This window comes from Scleropages formosus, chromosome 18 (genome assembly GCF_900964775.1).
Source record: "Scleropages formosus chromosome 18, fSclFor1.1, whole genome shotgun sequence".
Taxonomy (NCBI): domain Eukaryota; kingdom Metazoa; phylum Chordata; class Actinopteri; order Osteoglossiformes; family Osteoglossidae; genus Scleropages; species Scleropages formosus.
In genome coordinates this window covers 10,719,969-10,740,294 of record NC_041823.1, presented here as the reverse complement: position 1 = coordinate 10,740,294, position 20,326 = coordinate 10,719,969, and the positions used below count along the sequence as shown (strand labels likewise).

At 43.7% G+C, this 20,326-nt stretch overlaps 1 protein-coding gene across 1 annotated transcript in view; it reads left to right on the top strand.

Moving 5' to 3' along the window:
• Positions 1–20,326, top strand: part of tg (thyroglobulin) — a 38,411-nt gene that overhangs the window by 5,557 nt on the left and 12,528 nt on the right. Inside the window, exons 10-36 of the mRNA XM_018762767.2 lie at positions 384–980; positions 1,172–1,405; positions 1,843–1,980; positions 2,529–2,606; positions 2,895–3,004; positions 3,199–3,316; positions 3,486–3,689; positions 4,434–4,643; positions 6,447–6,592; positions 6,844–7,000; positions 7,439–7,603; positions 8,110–8,259; positions 8,609–8,773; positions 9,216–9,338; positions 9,706–9,821; positions 10,339–10,447; positions 11,049–11,246; positions 11,395–11,565; positions 12,007–12,093; positions 12,206–12,289; positions 12,726–12,863; positions 13,664–13,837; positions 16,847–16,958; positions 17,078–17,157; positions 18,158–18,301; positions 18,445–18,510; positions 19,749–19,883. Coding sequence (XP_018618283.2) covers positions 384–980; positions 1,172–1,405; positions 1,843–1,980; positions 2,529–2,606; positions 2,895–3,004; positions 3,199–3,316; positions 3,486–3,689; positions 4,434–4,643; positions 6,447–6,592; positions 6,844–7,000; positions 7,439–7,603; positions 8,110–8,259; positions 8,609–8,773; positions 9,216–9,338; positions 9,706–9,821; positions 10,339–10,447; positions 11,049–11,246; positions 11,395–11,565; positions 12,007–12,093; positions 12,206–12,289; positions 12,726–12,863; positions 13,664–13,837; positions 16,847–16,958; positions 17,078–17,157; positions 18,158–18,301; positions 18,445–18,510; positions 19,749–19,883 — 4,209 coding nt within the window. The remainder of the gene's footprint in view (positions 1–383; positions 981–1,171; positions 1,406–1,842; positions 1,981–2,528; positions 2,607–2,894; positions 3,005–3,198; positions 3,317–3,485; positions 3,690–4,433; positions 4,644–6,446; positions 6,593–6,843; positions 7,001–7,438; positions 7,604–8,109; positions 8,260–8,608; positions 8,774–9,215; positions 9,339–9,705; positions 9,822–10,338; positions 10,448–11,048; positions 11,247–11,394; positions 11,566–12,006; positions 12,094–12,205; positions 12,290–12,725; positions 12,864–13,663; positions 13,838–16,846; positions 16,959–17,077; positions 17,158–18,157; positions 18,302–18,444; positions 18,511–19,748; positions 19,884–20,326) is intronic.

The window sequence follows — 20,326 nt, the reverse complement described above, 5'->3', positions numbered from 1 at the left end:
GGAGAGTTCTCAGTCATCTAGTAGATTCCATTTTGAAATTCCCCTAGTAGCTTCAGTGTAATTTTCTGCTATTATCATAACTGTTGAGTGACTCTTGATCCCATCATGTATTCTGGAGGCATCTCAGGACACAGGTAACAAATACCCTCATGAACAACAATGAAGACAAATCTTTGAGAACTAAATTCTTTCATCGAGTCCAAAACTCTTGCTGCTGCTTTAGTCAGTGAGACAGTTTGTATCATATGAAAGGTTCTTAAATTTGACACAGTGTAGAAGCTGAAAAAGTTGTCTGTTAGATCTTATATTTGAGGCTGCAATTGTGTACACTGTAGGCACTGAATAGTAATGAAAACTCACCAGTGTTGAAACACTTTTTCCAGGTCCTACGGACTGCCAGGTGGCAGCGGTACAGCGGTTCTTGAGCGTGGTTCAGTCCTTGCTCTCAGATCCATCTGCAGTGTCCCGAGTCTCCGAAGTCTACCTTCCCCGCTGTAATATGGATGGTAGCTGGCATGACATCCAGTGCGATGGACCCCCGGAGCAGGCCTTCCAGTTCTACCAAGAATGGGTCAGCCTCAACAACGGCGGGAGGCCACTGCCTGTCCCTGAGCTCGTTGGCACCATCAGGGAGTATGCAACCAGGCCTGCCGCTATGGCATCCTTTCAGGAGTTTGTCAAGGAGCTGTTTGATTCGGGACACCAGAGAGTCTTCCCTGCCCTGTCCCAGTACACTGACTTCAGTGACATCCCCCAGGAGATTCTGGAAGGAGATCCTGAGATAGTGGGTGGACCCTCGGTGCTGCTGAACCCCCTATCACTATGGCAGCTGCTCCACAGCAATGCCACCACCTACCCGGGGAAACTTTCGGACTTCAGCACACCCCTGGCGCACTTCAACCTCCGCCAGTGCTGGTGCATCAATAAGGCCAATGACATGATCTCAGACACGAAGGCAGCAGCCAACCAAATTCCATACTGTGAGTGAGAACCCCCAGGGTTAACAAGTTCCTGTTCGTCTGTTTCCTCGTGTTCGCTGGAAGATGCCATTCTTAAGTCCAAGTTATCCTGACGCAGTCAGCTGTTAAATCCCCAGGCAGAAAAAATGAGCAGAATGAGTGTTTTTTCTAATGTTCTCTGGCTCTGAGGGGACATCTTGCTCCTCTTCCAGGTCCAGGCCCGTGCTCCCTTGTGAGCCGCCAGGTGGACCAGTTCCTGCGAGAAGCTGAGGAGGTGATCTCCATCTCCAACAGCTCCCATTTCCCTCTGGGCTACGGGTTCCTGCTGGCCAAGGGCCTGGGCCTCACCCGGGAGGAGCTTCAGAGTGACGTTTCTCCTGGGAGCTTCTTGGCTGAGCGCTTGCTTAGTCCCGCTAATTCCGCCCTGCGCCTCGCTGTCCACTCCAGTGCGTCCTCCTTTCTTCTTTTTCCCTCTCCTCCACTCTCTATTAGAGCAGAACATTACTTTGAACATTACATTGAATATTACTTTTCTATTAGAAAAAGTAATGTTCAACTCTAGTCTGTAGAATTATGACACATTTCCAAAGTCAAACATACTCCTTCACACCTGTATATCAGCAGCTGTGTGGCATTTTGTCCCAACATAGCTCAAAACAAGAACGTAAAATCACTCTGGGAATTATGGACCTTCCCATACTGGCTCAGCAGAATTGATGTGACCAGAGTCTTGATTCAGTTCCCCCTGAACTTTATTGCATACCTACATTCAGTACAAGTTTATAGATGTGATTTTATTCAGTATACATGCTGCTGGGGAATCTTCATAGTGACAGTGCAGTGATTTGAGACCTGCTGCCAAGACTGTCCTGTCCCTCCACAGCGCTGCAGTTCTACTGGCGTCATCATCGGGCTGCAACTGGAGAACAGAGGGAAGGTCTCCTGCTGGGGTACCAGCCGTACCGCCCCCAATGCGACGCCCGCGGCCATTGGCTCCCCGCTCAGTGCTACCACAGCTCAGGTCAGGTCTCCGCAGTCTCACTGCATTCTTGCCGTTAAAAGCATCCACTGAAGGCTTCCTGCCAGATCTCGCTGTGTTATGCACTTAAAGGAGGGGCATCCGCCTTTTTGGATCATTACTGTGAACTGGTCCAAGGGCCATTTGTGTCATAGTGACATACTGCATGTTAAAGCTCTTGACTGAAAGATTTGAATTATTGTATTTCATTTGGGTGCACTGTGAGTGTCTAACTACAGCTATATTCTGTTGTTTAATGGAATGTATCGTATTTAAACTGGGTATAGTGTATGTTCACAATTTTACAAATGTTCTTGCAGCCTGTATTATAGTGGTCTGCAAGCTGGACACCCCTAATTTTAAGTGGATGGATGAATCAATCGATAGATGTATGGATGGATGGAACTTTATTAATCCCAAAAGAAGTTGCACTCAATTTGCAGATGTGTAATTCTATGGCTGTTGTTAGAAATTGTCAGACATGACGCCCTTTAATATTTTGAATGTGATATGCATTAACATTTGAACATGTGGGTGTGTTTCACCAACAGGCCAGTGCTGGTGCGTTGATGAGGAAGGAAGGTATATCGCAGGATCTCTGACCCGCCGGGGAGCACGGATGCCAAAGTGTGAGTGTTTCACTGGATGTCAGTAAGTTGGCATGTGTCACAGTACCATGTATATTGCCTGTGTTGTGGGTTTATTGTATGTGTATTGCTTGGACTGTGCCTGCTGTATGAATATTTTACATTTTCTAAACAGATTATTCTGAATTTTAAAACCTAAATGATAGGCATAATTAAAAGTGACAGGTCTGTTATTAATATTTCCTCCCGTTCAAAATTTCATAGTAATATTTTAGTTATTTTTTTTAAGATGTTAAAGTTAATTCAAGATCAAACTGACATCTCTTCCAGGTGCTACCCCATGCCAACGAGCTCGATCCCAGGCTCTCATTTCTGGCTGGACTCCATCTGTGTCTGACTTCCTCCAGCCAGTGACTTCATATAACCCTTCTTGTCAAGAAGTGCGTCCGAAAATCCATTTTTGTATGTTTATCTTCTCGTCGATTGTTTTGGAGCAGAAATCTATTCGAGTCTGTGGTCTGGCTCAGTTTCCACTTTGCTCGTTGTCTTTGTTAGCCCTCCTGCCTGCTGTTAGCCATGACCGTTGTCTGCTCTCTGCGATCCTGTTTATCAAGTTTGCTGATCTTGTTTCCAGAATGGAGAGTTCTCTGTGATGCAGCCTGAGGACCCAGATGGCCTGGCTTGGTGTGTGAGTCCTGTTACTGGAAAGGCCATTCGTCCTGCTTCCCCTGGAAAGAGCGGAGCCCTTCAGTGTAAGTACCCTTACCACACATTCTAGTTTGTGCATCCTTTGACCTTCTTGAAGGAAACAAAAACTTTCTGGGGAAATGACATTTAACGTAAACAATCAGACGCACTCTCTGTTAACAGCTTTGCTCTGCTGCGAGTGCCTCATCTTCCCTTCCTGATGACTGTCCGCAGGCCCCGGCTGGTGCGAGATACTCAGGGCTCAGGTTGTCACAAGGGAGGCTGGGGTTGGCTATGAGCCCCAGTGTCAAGCGGATGGACGACTCTTCTCTCCAATGCAGTGTGACCAGGCAGAGTGCTGGTGTGTCTCGCAGGGCGGTCAGGAGCTCCCGGGGACCAGACTGGGCCGCAGGGATGGCAATCTCCCGGCCTGCCATGGTACCTCTGTTAATGCTACGAGTGGGATTGTTGGGGCAGCTGGTAGCATAGTGGTTAGAGCTGTTGCTTTTGGACCCAAAGGTGACAGGTTCAAATCTGACCTCTGGCTGTAGTATCCTTGAGCATGGTCCTTACCCTAAATTGGTCCAGTAAAAATTACCCAGCTGTATAAATGGGTTAGTAGTTGTTGATAGATTTAACATTTTAAGTCGCTTTGGAGAAAAGCATCAGCAAAATGAATAAATGTAAATAACTGAGCCCTTTTGTCACTGATGACAAAAATTGCACATTTTTCCTCTTCTTAATCTCCTCTTCTACTTTACTGTGATCCATGGTTTAATTGATCCTTCGTAGTCCCCTTGGACAAAGGCATGAGCCAAACAATGTGCATTTGGATGCTTTTGTTCATATACTGTACTTGATGCAGCTTTCACATGCAACTTTGTCTTCCATGAAAACTTTGTTAGAAGTCCAAACCTGTTCCCTGTAATTTTTAATGATTATGAAAATTGTATGGTGTATTAATGTCAGATTGTTATGCATCATCACGTTGAAGTAAAGAAGTGACTGAACTCACAGGAACCGCTTTTCAGGTCTTTAACGTAGCAGTAGAGTGCAAAAACAGCTGAGTTCAGTCTTTTTTTTTTTTGTGGCCTCCTCCTTCACAGTTCTGCACCCAAATGCATTTTGAATTTTTTGACAGGCCTCAACATGCTTCCCCTTTCTGTGTTGTTCCTTTTTCAGAACCGCAGTGTCCATACCTACTTGATGACACCCTTCTCTCCCACGGCGTCGTCTTCTGCGACGACCTGCCAGAAGGCGAGCTGCGGAGGCAGCGCTGCCAGCTCTGGTGCTACCAGGGTTACCACAACGCACTTCCTATCAGCGAATTCCTGTGTGATGTTCCCACCAAAACATGGGTGTCAGATGTTCCGCTCCCTCACGCGTGCCAGAGTAAATACATGCTACTGTTGGGATGTTAAGTGCACACACCTGCTAGCTTAACACTTTGCAGCTTGTTAACACCAACTGTACTTCACTGATGAGAACATAATTAATGGTATGGTACACATTCTTGTGATGTACTTTCAAAAATTATGCAAAGTATGAAGCATTTTTGGGGTTCCAGATGTTTGGTTTCTGGTTTGATCTAGAAATTGTCGTCTTGTTCTCCCAAATCACACCTCATGTGAATTTAATCAAGGAGCTGTTGTACTTTAATGGAGCATTTCCACCGTGACGTGGTTAAAGCTATACCCCTTGCCGAGCAGCTCTTTCTTGAAGGCGTGAGCCCAGCAGCACTGGCATTCACCACCGGACACAAGATGAGATCATTTTTCATGTGACCAATAGGTAATGTCTAGAATATGCACGCTATAACAGCTGCATTTTACAAACCAGCTGTGTTCCAGTAATTGTGTGCACATTATCTAAGCCCTCTGTCTGCACTTTTATTTACATTTATTCATTTAGCTGATGCTTTTCTCCAGAGTAACTTATAATGTTAATCTCTTTACAGTTATTTACCCATTTGTACTGCTGGGTAATTTTACTGGAGCAATTTAGGGTAAGTACCTTGCTCAAGGGTACTACAGCTAGAGGTGAGACTGAGACCTGCCATTTTTGGGTCCAAAAGCAGTAGCTGTAACTATTACGTTTACTGAGCTCTATGTCAATTTGGAGAAATGCGTCAGCCAAATTAATAAATGTGGATGTAGATGTCTTTCTGGTGGGTGTGCAGAATTATGTTAAAATCAGATTGTCTCATTTGCTCGTTATAGCTCAGAGATCAAGGCTTTGTTGGTGCGAAGTCCAGTTTGGCTCCACAAGTGAAGCTGCTTCTCTGTCGTTGTATGCTGACTGCGATCAGTTAGGGAGCGATGAGCTGTCAGGCTGTCGCCGCAATAAGTCCAGAAATTGGAAACTGTCAGAGGATCACCAAAAAATGGTGCTGGCGAGAAGACGGGGATCAGATGCTGTAAGCAGCTCTCTTCCCACACGTTGTTGTACTTCTCTCTGCATACTTAAAGTACACTGGTTAAAAATAACATGCCCACCCCCTACTTTTTAAACATGATTTTAGTTCTTAGACAACTAATTGGAGTTCTGGCCCTGCGTATTTTCACTCTCCAGCCTCCTGGGTTTGGCGGTAGAAGACCGTGAGGGGGTTAGTGACAATGTTTACTTTGTACAGTTTACTGGGTGTTTTTTCCTCAACTCTGTGGCAGCGCACAGAGTGCACAGTTGGGCTGTTTTTCCATCTTGGGAATATGAAATATTTGCAATGAAGATATTATATTGAAAGACCTCTCACAGAGCTGCTTTCACCAGCTCTTCACTCAACGTTACATTTGCTGCTAAAACAATATCACACTCAGCTCGTGTGTTCTTCTCATTGAATTCTGTTTTGTATCTTTATATATATACATACACGCACACTTGTATTAATATTACATTTGTATTTTTTACTTTGGACTATCACTTCTTTGTATTTTTTATTTATACGTTTCTGTTTATTGTTTGAGATTTTCTTGTCTTACGCTACCCTCTGTCCAAACATTTAATTGATGACAGGCCATCAAACAGATTGCCACAATTCTCTTTTTGTCCAGGGTGTCCCTAAATGTAGCCGCTTTAGGTGAGTCTGATCTAGTTCAGTTTTTAGTGATGGTGCTGCTTGCTGAATGTGCAGCAAAATCTGACTGCAGCCCGGTGATGCCCTGCGGGACTGACTGCTTTTCCCCGTGTCTCCGGCAGGGCCCGGCGGCCTGCAGGCAGTCAAGTCCAGCATCCTGCTCCAGCTGTCCCTGTCCCAAGGTCAGGAGCCATGCAGCTCTCAGAGTCCAGCTCTCAGGCACTCTCTTCTACAGGACCTTAGGGCCCAGGGCCTGTGTAGCCTGCAGGTACGGCTCTTCCGCATTCAAGCTGAGTCTCCCCCCGAGCGCAGCAGAGACCTCAGCTCTCCATCATCAGGATGGTGGCGTGTTTCCTTCGAGTTGTCCATCTACATAATGTCTGATTGTGTTTATTCCTGTCCAACACATAACGTACGATGAAAGGGAAACACAACTCATACACTTGTTACTGTACCAGTGCAGTTTTTTTGAAGTCCGTTACTCCACTGGTTCCCTGTTTAACTGGTCTCGCCCTTCAGTCGGTCTACTCAGGAGGGATTAACACCGTGTCCATCTGCGACGAGTCGTCTGTGTTGCTGGACTGTGTGAGCGACGACAAACTCGAGGTGCTGATCACACGCAGAGCTCAGCTCTCTGACCTTCCTGTTGAGGCTTTGCCTGACCTCCATGACATTGGTAAGGACCATCAAAATTACATGTCAGTACTTAATCTTAAATTCTGTATCCCTAGTGTACTTTTTATCGTGCCTGGATACTAAGCACTTGTCATGTGAGTTATTTTGGAAAGCACCCTCTACAATATAAGCAATGTAAATTTAAATCAACTGATTCATTGTTAATTTGCAATTAGTTTTTGCTGGTTCTGTCTTGCAAGACAACTTACACATTTACCAATAACCAACTTTACCTATTCTACCCAGGTATAGTTGTGTATTTCGTATGTTTAAGCCTGGTCAAGTGCTTCTCTAGAGTGGGACTTGAAACAACTACCTTCGTGATATTGAGGCATATGTCCTGAACCACCATGCTACCCCCTGGTCAATTAGTGTATGTACATATTTAATGATGCTGTCATTTCCACAGATCTAGTATTACTTTACATTCTCATTTCAGATGCAGCCTTCAGCCGTGGGAGGCTGACGGAAGGCCTGGTGGACTTGATCCGAAGCGGCTCCTACCCATCCATCTTCTCATCTGACTCTGCTGTGGTTCTTGCTCCAGTCCTGAACTTCACCTGCTCACGGGGGTACCGGCGCATTCCTGGAGTCACAGGATGTGGTATGTGTGATTTTTGGAAGCGATCTTAGTCCTTTTTTACTGCTATACCTGAAAGGAGGTGGTCTGTGAGTTGAACTGCAGAGATTTGTCACAGCTGTCATCACACAGAAGGTCTCGCACTCTGTTTATGAAGCAATCAATACACCCAGTGTCTGTTTGTGTGTGTGTGTGTGTCCACTTATGAGATCAGTACCTCTCTGTAAAACTTCAAATTTTTAATTTTCCTGTATGCCAGTTATGTCAAAGTTTTAGTTTAATGACAACATATACAGGATGGGATTCATGGAAACAAAATATTTGCTGGTATGTTTGCAACTGAAGTGTATATTGGAGTGCCGTTAATACTTGATGCCTCTTTTCTCCAGTGTTTGTCATTTTAATTCATGAGCACTTTCCAATGTAGTTTACATTAGCAGAGCATTATTAATAACAGTGATGTGAAATCCAGACTGCGGTCCAGTAGCCCCCTGTCCTCTGACTGTATAATCTTTTCCTTCCATGGACAGTCGCATGTCCATCCGGCACATTCCTCAATGGTGAGGTCTGCACTCTGTGTCCACTGGGATCCTACCAAGACCAGGAGGGGAAGGATTTCTGCATCGAGTGTCCTGCTGGCACGTCGACTGCTGCTCTCGGGACGTACAGGGATACACACTGTAGGTTACCGGTGTTAATAAAGTGTTTTTAATTAATGTTTTCAGCCAAAACAGTTCACAGTTCTAATCCACTTTATACCACTGATATTGTCCTTGAGCAATTCAGGTTAAATATCTAGTAAAACAGGAACCCTTCAGCAATTTGGATTCATTTTCTGGGCTTAATTTGTTGTTTATCCTGTTCATTTATGTTTTTTATTTTTTTTTTTTTACCTGCCTCACTGGACGTATCTCAAACGGGGTTGCATTTATGTATATGGCTGACCAAGTGTCTGCACACGGATGTGACCGTGTTCCCGCTTGTGTGACCAAGTGTCTGACCGTGTGGGTGTGGGTGGACCTGCCACAGGTGTTACCGAGTGCCAGCGCAGTGCCCTGAAGTGCACCTCCTCTGGAGACTTCCAGGCAGCTCAGCAGGACACCCAGACAGGGAAGTGGGTGTGTGTCTCCCGTGGCGGTGAACAATTGCTGTGGACATCATCCATGGATGTCCTCACTGAGCAGCAGTGCAGAGGTGGGGACCACATCCAGATGTCCGTTATTGCCACTTAATTCATGTTAAATTACTGCTTTCATTCTTATTATTTTGATTTAATGATGTACTTTGACATAAGCAGTGTAAGTTTGCAACTCAAAATTGTGTGCGTCAATACTTGGTTTCCCTAGTGAATTTCTCCATTATAAATGTACAGAAACGTTCTGAGATGAAATGTAAGGCCATCAACATTTATAATGGATGGATGCCTGTTTCCTCCAGTGTTTGTCATTTTAAATTACAGGCCTACCAGGACATCATGTAGATTTAATGTCGTTGTAAATGTAATGCTTATTTTTATTTAGTTTCAGGTAAAAAAAAAAAAAATGAGTTTGGTTGTCAAACAACCTGAATTAACATTTCTTAATTCACACCAATGTGTTTAAATGCCACTTACAGACAATTTTTCCTGTAAATGCAGTGTTGGAGAAGTTTGAAACTGTGCCCAGTTCTCAGTGGGTGCTTGAAGCAGGAGATGCTGTCATTCTGCGCTCAGAGACCTTGGAGGAAGGGATTGAAAACCAGACCAGGAAATGTGTCTCTGGTCAGTCTGTTGGAATGCGCCATGTCTTGTGATTCCTTCTTTAACGTACAGCAGAGTTAAGCTTTGCCATCAGTATTATTATTTTCATTCATTCATTTAGCTGACACTGTTCTCCAAAGCAGCTTTCAGTGATTTATCCATTTTTATGGCTGGATAATTTTTTGCCTTATCAGTTTAGGGTAAGTACCTTGATCAAGGGCGTTTCAGCAGGAGATGGGATTCAAATCTATGACCTCAGAGTCCAGAGGTGGTGGTTCCACCCATGCCGCCTGCTGCCCAACATTACGCAGTGTGTCAAAATCCAAGTTTTTGGGAAATGCGTATATGCACAGTAGCTTTGTGCTAAATTCTGTTTTTCCACATCTAGACTGCGCAAAGGATGATTCCTGCCATCACCTGGCTCTTTTCGCTGAAGGAGATCGAGCTCACTGCGAGTTGTACGGTGCAGATGAATCCAACATCAGATGCGAGGCCTCTGGAAAAGTACCTACATTTACATTTACTCATTTACTAGATACTTTTCTCCAGTGACATACATCTCAAAAAATAATACAGCAGACAGAGACCTAGATGCAGACACATGATTCTTGAGTACAGTCAATTTCTCTCATACCACCATATAAACTGGTATACATTACATGAGTAGCTGCATATAGTTTTTTTTTTTTTTTAAACCGTAACATCATACATGATTATTGAGTACATAGGAGATCAGTGGAAAAGTAAGTCCAAAGAACATTTGAGTATTGAGAGTGATCCAGCAGTTCTGAGTGAGAGAAACTCAGAAACTTCCAACCTCTTATTTTCTTACACTGCAGCCTGCACCCATATCTTTTTGATATTTTGGTAAAATAAATGTTATATTTTCAGCATATCACAGACCTGAAGCCAAGAGACTGTTAAACTCATACAGTCTTGTTGTATATATTTTTTTGTGTCCTTGTTGCAGTTTCGTTTTTGTTCTGCATGATTTTTTTCCTTGTGCTGTTTCCAATTACAGAGCAAAGGGTTTCTGGGAAATGCTGGGGCAGATATGTACCAGAGTCTCAGCTGTTTGCTGAAGGTGCAAGTAGGGACCAGACGAGGTCTTGTGGTATTGAAAAAGAAAGGTACATACTTTTGTATATCTGGTATTATCCATATTTAAGTGAAAATATACAGATATTGTCAAAATAACTAAATAGTGTACGTCAGTAAACTTTTTGGGAGTCCAGTTAAAGGGTGTGTGGGTTCAGACCTGGTTTAGTCTTCAGAGTTTGTGTTCTCCCCGTGTTCACGTGGGTTATCTCCTTCAACCCAAGACTTGTTTGAACTGGGGGAATCTAGGTTTCCCTTATTGTTTCTGATGGACTGGCGTCCTGCCCGGGGTGTACCTTGCCTCATACCTCATACCATAAGCTTCCATGATATTTTCCAGCCCACTGCAGTCCTGCATTGGACAAATAGTTGTTGATGATGGATGGACGGATGATGCAGTCTGTTGCAAAATGTAAACTTTCTTAAATTCTCAGGTCCCATAGACACAATCATATTTTATATTAATTTTCTCATATGTGAGGAAATTATTCGAAGGGACAGTGAGACTGCATGCATTTTAACGCAGGGATTTATCTCCCAGCGTCTCGAGTGCTATTAGTATGGAGTTATCTCTAGAGTAGCCCCTTAATACCCCATCCTTTTCATTCTCCTGTTGTCCTGCTCTCAACGAAGGTCATGAGTTCACCATGAAAGCCAAGAAGACGTTTGAGAAGCAGGCCTTCAGAAAGGTCATCTCTGGCACCTACCGCACCGTGGTGTTTGCGGCTGAGGGAGCAACACTGACTGACGTCCACCGCTTCTGTCTAGATGCTTGTAGCAATGATAGCTGCTGTGATGGGTTCATCCTCAACCAGAACATCTTCAACGGAGGTTGGCTTTCGGTCCCTTACGTTTTTTTTTTTGCGTTTATTAACACTTATCCTTTCCTGGGGATTCTGTGTCTGTTGGGATGAGGTTCTTTACATCGTTGACTGTGCTACTGACTGGTTTTTTGGTTGCCATGTGTTTATGTTCTCAGGCACCATCATGTGCGGGCTGCTGAGCTATCCGGATGCATTCATGTGCAGTGATACAGACTGGGACTTCATGGGTCCGCAGGGGGCCAGACAGGCCTGTGGGGCGGGAGTCCAATACAACAAGCTGAGGAAACAGTTGTTCTTCAGTTTTGGAGGGCACAACTTCACCATCAGTAAGCTTGAGTCACCGAGTCAGACTGGTTTTGTGCTGGGCTGCAACTGGCCAGACCCATCCAATTCACTATCGATTTCAATATATCAAATATGCAAAGCCCCTGTTAAACTTCTGCTATTGCTTCTTATCTTTGTTCTGGTCAAAACCTTCATTTTTTGTGTCTTGATTGTACTGTGTTTCACATTTTATTCAAGGATTAGAGCTTCCACATGGGGATTTTTTTGATCCTGAGTCCAGCCAGAGGTTCATGGGAGCCAAAGCATATGACAACATTTGTGCATAATCACACTAATTATTCCTTAAAGAATGGGAAGGATATGAACTACACTGCAAAATTGCCTGTTTGTTATTTTAGTTCTCTTGTTTGCCTTTTAGTTCCCGTGTTTGCAACTGCCTACATTTACATTGTCTAATAATTTGTTTTTTTTCTTCAATTTAGCTGATGCAGCCTTGCCAGCAACGAGCAAAAACAAAACAGATTACCAGGCATCAATCATTTTGTTCCAGCGCATTTATTTCTGGAATGGTATGTTGAATGAGTACTTTCTACAGTACACAGCAGTGAACTGTAAGTGTTCCTTGGTCCTTAAAACTCTACTCTGATTTTTTTAAAAATGCTCTTTTAACCATTTTTTCAGATTCAGACCTGGCCACTCGCCAAAAGTCTTCAGCTGCCTGTTTGGGTGTCACTCCTCAGGGGACCTCGGCAGCCCTGATATCAGGTAACCTTGAGAAAAAGTGATTTACTCAGCTTTAATAGATTCTTTACAGGATACAGCTTAAAAACTTTCCGTTTGTAGATATTTTACATATTTTATTATCACTCTGAAAATTTTTCTATATTATGTTTCTCTTATCATTCTGTAAAGACATGAAGTGATTTATTGATTGTCAGATATTATCCTAACTCTCCGGAATCGGCCGGGTACGTGAGAACGCAGTGTGGAGGCTAAATTAATTAAATCTGGGGACTGACCGATTCAGTTAAACCCTTAATTTGCTGACAAAATACAAACACTACGCATGACCTGGCCCGACCTGCCGAGCTTGGGAAAGAACGATGTGGATATTGTTTAAATGTTGTGATGTTTTTCCCATGTTTATCAGACAAATTAAATTTATGGCATTCTTTTCGGGACTTTTATTTGTCTTCTACAGAGGAAGTTAAGGAAGCCTTTTCTGCGGCGGACAGCGCGGCTATCCTCGTCGATTCGAATCGGGATGTTCCCAGCCTAAAGTATCTCATCTTCAAGCACATGTACTCAGCAGAGCAAGCTGAACGCTGGTGTCTCAAACGTAATACCGCTCCTCCTTTCCTTCGGTCAGCAAAATGATCATATAACCCTAGGCACCGTGGCTATTAATACACACAGGCTAATTTGGCTGGCAGCATACTTAATAGTGAATATTTTTCCAGTCATCCAATGGTGGGACGTACACGCAGTATCACATATATCAGTTCAGTGAACCCCCAGCTAACGACCACACTGTCCGACATCCTTTCGGCTCACTCCTTGCCCTCCATAGTTAGTAATTGATTTGGCTAACACCTCATTCCCTGCCTTACATTCAGTTAGCATCTTGCCAGCCCGGCTGCTCCGCGCCGTCTCGGAGGACCCCCAGCATGTCTCGCTCTAAGCTTTCCAGGCCAATCAGCATGCAACAGCTCTTACCCTCAGCCAATTACGTTTATATAATATAAACTCTGCAAATAAAGTGGTACAGAAAGGAATGAGAGATGTAATCTGTCTGTTCATCCCTTATAACACTGATATAAAATATCTTATAGTGTACTTTATAGTACCACATTTCATAATTCATAATAGTTCACCCCTTAGCAGCACCACTTACGCCACTGCCTTCACTTCACCTTGATGTTTTTCAGGCTTTCCACTGTAGTCGCATCTGTGTCTCCTGCCGCGCCAGTGTCTCCGCTTATAGGATCTCATGTGTCTCTCAATATTTCTAACAACCTCTGTTTGGGCAGCCGACAGAAGATCAAATTTAGCTGATATACTATAACTATCTAGACTTTAAATAATGGCACATATTTCAAATGAGCATACAGTGTTCACCCAGGGCTTTGTGCTTTCCAGAGTGCGAGGAGGAGGAGTTCTGTCACCTGGCCGACGTGCGGGATGAAAGCCGGCTGTATTTCACCTGTGTGCTGTATCCCGACAGCCGAGTGTGTGGCGCCTACGATAAGCCCCTGCGACAGGCCTGCAGCCTGGTCTTGCCCCTCACCCCACAGTCAGCCTACACCAGGACAGGTGAGTGCTTACCTGTTTGAGCCCATAAGCAGCTACACACGTCACAATAGGTGTGTGCTCGTCTCTCTGGGCCAATACACCTAGAGATTCAGAAAGTTGACGGAGCGTAAAACGTTTGTCCATTGTCCTACTCTATGGAAAGAAAGTGGAAAGAAACAAACAGTACTTAAGAATCACACGTCTGCATCTAAGTGTGTCTAATGTAATGCACACATTGTATTTTCTCTGAGATGTACGTCGCTTTGGAGAAAAACATCTGCTAAATGAATAAATGTAAATGTATGTTTAGTAAAAACTATGCCTGTATCAGATTCCTGTGTCAAAAGAATCTGTCCAAACAACTTTAACTACACACTGGATATGCTTAACATTAAGACTTAGACCCAATATGTATATTAAGCACAAGGGGGAGAGGTTAATGATAGCACATAGTTTTGGTTATTTTTTTTTTTTGTTAAAAAAGGTTCTTGGCTAGATCAGGTCTCATAACATAACCTGGAGTTATACTTTTTTTAAAAAAAATTTCTGTGACCTGATCAAAATATCAGACTTGATCTTAATCCTTACTGATGAAGTCCACTGTCAGTGCAGCACAGCTGTTCCTGGCCACACTGTGGTGTGACTCAGCCCTGGCTGAAACTACGAGGCTGCCGGCATGGACGGTGCTGGTGGAGATCTGACTGAACAGTATGTACTGTCCTGCAAGGACTCCCTCCATCTGCCATGTGGCACCCAGTCCCAGTGCCCGTACGTGCCTGGAAATCCCTGTTTCACCAGCCATCTCGCTTTGCAGCACGAAGAGGGTGTAACGTTCATGCCAGCTGGACGCGTCTTCTAAACAAAGTAAAAAACTGGAGGCTTAGCATGTTGTGCACTGAAGTTTTCTTATTCGTGCAAAATTATGAAGGCATTGTTTCCGGTATGGGATGTTTTTTTGTGTTCCTCTGCTGGTATACAGTACAAATGAGCAAGGAGTAAGAATCAAAGCTGAGTCCTTGAACTCTGTGCTGTCAATCTTTCTGCCTGTTCTGTTGTATGTTCGAAAGTGAAATAGAGATGCAAATTAGTTTTAGCTGTATTTCAGTTTGGCGGCATGGGACACAGTAGGGAGTACTGGTGAGTTTCCTCCAGGTGCTCTGGTTTCTTCCCACAGCACAAAGGCATGTTTCATTTGAACTGGTCACTCTGAGTTGCACTTAATGTGAGTGAGACTCTGTGTGTGTGATTGGCCTGCGGTGAAGTGATCTTTGTTTCCAGAATTGGCTCTGGATCACCATGACCCTGCATTGTGGTGCGCTGCTAAAGAAGCAAAATATAAAAAAGGAAGCATATAACTGAGTGACAGTTATTGATAATGGGCAGATGGATAGATTTTAGACTTTCCCTGTTTGTTTGGTGCGTTTATCACACATCGTCTGAACCGCTTGTCCCACACGGGGTCGCAGGGAGCCGGAGCCTAACCCGGCAACACAGGGCGTAAGGCCGGAGGGGGAGGGGACGCACCCAGGATGGGACGCCAGTCTGTCGCAAGGCACCCCAAGCGGGACTCGAACCCCAGACCCACCGGAGAGCAGGACCCGGTCCAACCCACCGCGCCCCCCCGTGTGTTTATCACTGTTCACATTTTGCTGAGCGGACAATGAGAGCCGTGGCGTCACCTTGGACTTCCCCATCACACAGGGGTGCGGAGAGCAGGCCTAGAGGAGCTGGTCAAAGCTGATGCAGGACGTGCAGTGTGAGCAGTAATGGGACAGACGCCGTGTTTGCTGAGGTTCAGTGAGTCACACACACACCAGTAATGAATGACTGCGGAATCAGAGACTCAGAGTTTGAAAGGGAAAATGTTAATGTATAGCAGACTTGTTTATCAGAGGTCTGTGAAGAAAAAAGGCAAGTGCATTGCTGCTTGACATAGCAGATTTGTTTGCTAAATAACAGTTACCATGTTTACGTTTTAAGGGACATTGGACAAGGCATTGTGAACTCTCACTCATTCTTTTTCCAGCCAAGGACAGCTTTTTTTTATTTGTCTGGTCAAAATTTAAAAGAAACGTTATGGCTTGCATGTGGCACATGTGGTATTGAAATGATCACGGGACTCTGCTGGAGAACATAGCTGCCATTCAGTTCGTCTTCATATAATTTCAGCTCCTGCATGTATCCTGCTTCGGACAAGTTCAGAAGTTAACACCGAGCGATTTCTTTCTTTTTCATTGAAGCCACAGTCAGTGTTTACAGTGCAGTATGACTGAAATTCTGCATTTTCCTGAACCGGTTTTCCGAATTAATCACTTTAGAGCTGAGCACCAGGAAATAACTGGGAAGTGATGTCACTGTGTCTGCCGTGGTTCTTTTTTTTTAATGAATACTTGTAAGGGCTAAAGAGCTAATGAAACAGTCATTGTAGGATCTCTGAAGAGATCTTTTTTTTTAGTTTAAAAAACAGAAACCAAATGAATGCGCATGTTACAATGGAAAATAGTTGGCCTTGTAATAACTAAAATCACAGAAATATAATTATTCAACAGGACTCTTTTACAATGGCTATTATTAAAGATACTTCTTTCGTACCTTTTAAACTGCTTTTTAAAAAAAAAAAAATTCTTTGCAAAAATGGAATTAAAAATAATTTCCTAATCTAATTTTAATTAATGTCTATAATAGAGACTGTACAGAAATGATTGGAATTAAATACTTATGTTTTTTTGGTAAGATGACGCTTTTTTCCATACTGGCTTGCAGTATTCAAACCACTTATACAGCTGTGCTTTTTACTAGAGTTTTTTCAGGGAAAGTACCTTGTTAAAGGGTACTGTGTAACTGATGTGTGTGGGATTCGCACCCACAACCTTCAAGTTTTCCATTTCACTAACTGTCCCACGTAGTTATAATTGCAAAAGCTTATGTTACATTATTTTAACAAATGCCTGTCTAGCCTAGATATGAGTACATGTAAATGGGAGAAAAACATTAGTTTTCTATGGTAATTTAAATGATTTTCTTTTACAGTCACACTGGCAGGAAGTGTGAAGAACTTCTACCGCCGTGTACCATTTAAGAAGATGGTGTCATATTCCGTGCGCAGTCGTGTCAGTGTAACATCGAAGCCCATCACGGAAGGGTAAGGTGACCGTGAGGCCTCCTGCAATGCGGACGCCATTGTCCTGGACATAAATCTTACTTGATTTCATACGCAGCGCCTGTGTGACTCCTACTGTCCGTCTCCATTTGCCCCTGCAGATTTTTTGAGTGTGAGCGACGCTGTGACGAGGACCCGTGCTGCAGGGGAATCGGATACGTCAGGGATACCCAGTCACCTGGTATTCTGGTTCTCGCTAAATGAGGCAGCCTTCAGTTTACTGAACTGGTTCACATACAATTAGAACGAACAAATACTTTGTTTGCCAGCTGAACAGGCTCCAGATAGTATAATATGAGGTATAAAGTATCTTCAAAAACCAGCCTGGAATTAGATCACAAGAATATTGGTCATAGGTATTGAGTGTGGAGATCAAGGAGGTTGCAGGAGCAAACCCCACCTCCTGATGACCCATGGCCATATATTTACCCTGAATTACTTCAGTGAAGGGGGGGGCCACGGTGGCGCAGCGGGTTTGGCCGGGTCCTGTTCTCCGGCGGATCCGAGGTTCGAGTCCCGCTTGGGGTGCCTTGCGATGGACTGGCGTCCCGTCCTGGGTGTGTCCCCTCCTCCTCCAGCCTTGCACCCTGTATTGCCGGGTTAGGCTCTGGTTTACTGCAACCCCGCTCAGGGCATGCAGTTTTACACAGTGTGTGTGCGCGCACACTTTGGTTGAAACTACCCAGCTGTATAAACGGATATCTCATTGTGAATTGCTTTGAAGAACTGCATCAGTTAACCAAATAAATTAAAATTTTCATTTCTTTCTATTTCAAAAGCAACACATCTCTGCATTTAGCACCCCGAATCGGAGACTTATCAGCCTTTTTTCTTACCAACACTCTGTAGAAAATTATAAGTAACAACAGTGCTTTGTCCTCAGGTTTCTGGAACTTGGTGGAGTGGTGCGCTGCTAAGCAAGCAAAATATAAAATGACACGAATAAATACATGCCTTATAGCATATATAATATGATAAACTAATGAAAGACACATAACTGGGTAAATAAGTCTAAATGAAATAAAACGGGAGGACATGCCATCATTTTAAAGTGAGTGCACTCAACCAGTCTGTGCCATTTCAATTTTTCACAATTACCATGTATTTACTCTATTTTCTACACAGTAATCATTGTTATGGTCTGACTAGGTTTTGACCCCAGCTCTGTCCCCCCTCCCTAGGCTCAGATGTGCTCTGTCTGACCCTGAACAGTCTGGGGATCCAGACCTGTGGGGAAGAGGACCGGACCGGCTGGCGGGCCATGGACTGCTCTCCCTCCAAAGTGGAATCCAGGGTCTTTCCATTCGGCTGGTACGAGAAGCCAGGTGTGTGCGGCTGCATGGGAGGCTCAAAACTGCCGAGCCATCTGCCTACTGGTCTTTTTGGCCACTTTGGGTCGGTTCTTGTAGTCGCATCCCTGTGAGCTGCATAGTTTTAATAAAACATCTTTGTTTTATTTCTCCTTCAGTGAACCAATGGACCAGAAGTCCGCACCTTTGCCCGGCCTTCCGACTCACTGGTCCTTTACAGAGCGGTAAGATACTGTGGCCAGTCTCATCCTGATGCTCGTCAGCACATTTTTAGACAGCCCTGCAGAAACGTTTATCACAAGAGTCCAAGCAAGGCATCTTCGTGTTGGTCTGAGCAGAACAAAGTATAGCACAAACACTTCTTGCATCTGCATTAATTACAGGACTGTTACACTGTTAGTGTAATCAGGGGTGTAGCTAGGAATTCTGGACCCCCTTGAAAGAATATTGTTTGCCACCGACACCCCCCGTGGACACTAATGGACTTTACAGCAATCTGTGTATTTTAACCGTATTAAGCTGAATGCAAGGCGTGATTTGCATGATGAACAATGGCAGCGGGTAACATAAGGGTTAGAGTCAATACTTTCCAATCAAGGGACCTGGGTTTGAATCAGTATTTTTGTGTCAAACCGTTGAGCAAGGTTCTTACCCTGAACTACCACAGTAAAAATTTCCCAGCTCTGTAAATGGATAAATCATTGTTTGTAGCCTTAGTGTATAAACCTGACATTGTAAGTCTCCTTTTGCTTAGACATCAGTCAAAATAATATATAATAATGATTATTTTTCATTCTAATGACTAAAGTTATGTTGCAAATTCCTGATGTTACTTGGCTGATAGCATTATTCAGTTTTATTTATAATGTACAAAACATATTTACAATGTGACTGTAGATACAGTGTTATTGTACGTTAGCATACCGTGCAGTGTTTAACCACCTCAGCTCTTTGGCTCCAGGTCAGTGTGCAACATTAGATCTAGATGATGTAGTGTTTTCAATTAATTTCAATGTATAGTATGTTTAATAAATGAAAGGCATATATGAGATTACTATGTAACTAGTAGACACAAATTGTGGAAGTCAGGTTAGACATATGATGAATGTGTGTTGTGTCAATTTAATGAACTGGGTGAATTATTTGAAGGTCAAAAATGAAAGTTTTATAAGTATAGTCAGACACTTGGATTCCCTTATTCCAGTCCAAATGGTCCTACTGAAGGCATAGGTTTTCATCTAGGGGAAAAAAACTTAACTTTTTTCCCCTCCTTCATTATCAGTCAGAATCTCAACCCCCATCCTTGAAAGAGAGAGGCAGTGTTATAAAAAAAATTATGCAAAATGTAACTATTTCCTGAAAAAAATTAAATAACTAAGATCTTAGTTTTGTAATCTTCTGAATTCTTTCAGAACTTTCCCTCAGAACTGTGTGTTCTTTTTTTTTTTTTTTAACCTGGCAGTAAATATGAGTGACTGGGAACCCCTGGGTAGCACCTCAGTCCTGACAGATTCATCCATCTCCACGTTTGATGTTATTCACATCAGCAAGGACATTGCTGAGGACCTGGACCGCGTTAGAGACTGGTGTTTATCAGGTATGATCCATCTCGCAGCGTGAACTCTCCATGGTAACATTTACATTTATTTATTTAGCAGACGCTTCTCTCCAAAGCGACTTCCAACAAACTCTATGTAGTGTTATGAGCCTACACACCTTATTCACCGCGGTGACTTACACTGCTAGATACACTACTTACAATGGGTCACTCATCCATACATCAGTGAAACACTCTCTCTGTGTCACTCACACACTATGGGTGAACCTGAACAGCATATCTTTGGACTATGGGAGGCAACCAGAGCACCTGGAGGAAACCCATGCAGACACAGGGCAAACATGCAAACTCCACACAGATTGAGCAGGGATTGAACTCACATCCTCTGGCACCACCCAGGTGCTGTGAAACAGCAGTGCTCTACCACTGTGCCTCCCAGTTACCCATTTACTCACTGAGCAGTACGGCAATATGAAGCAATC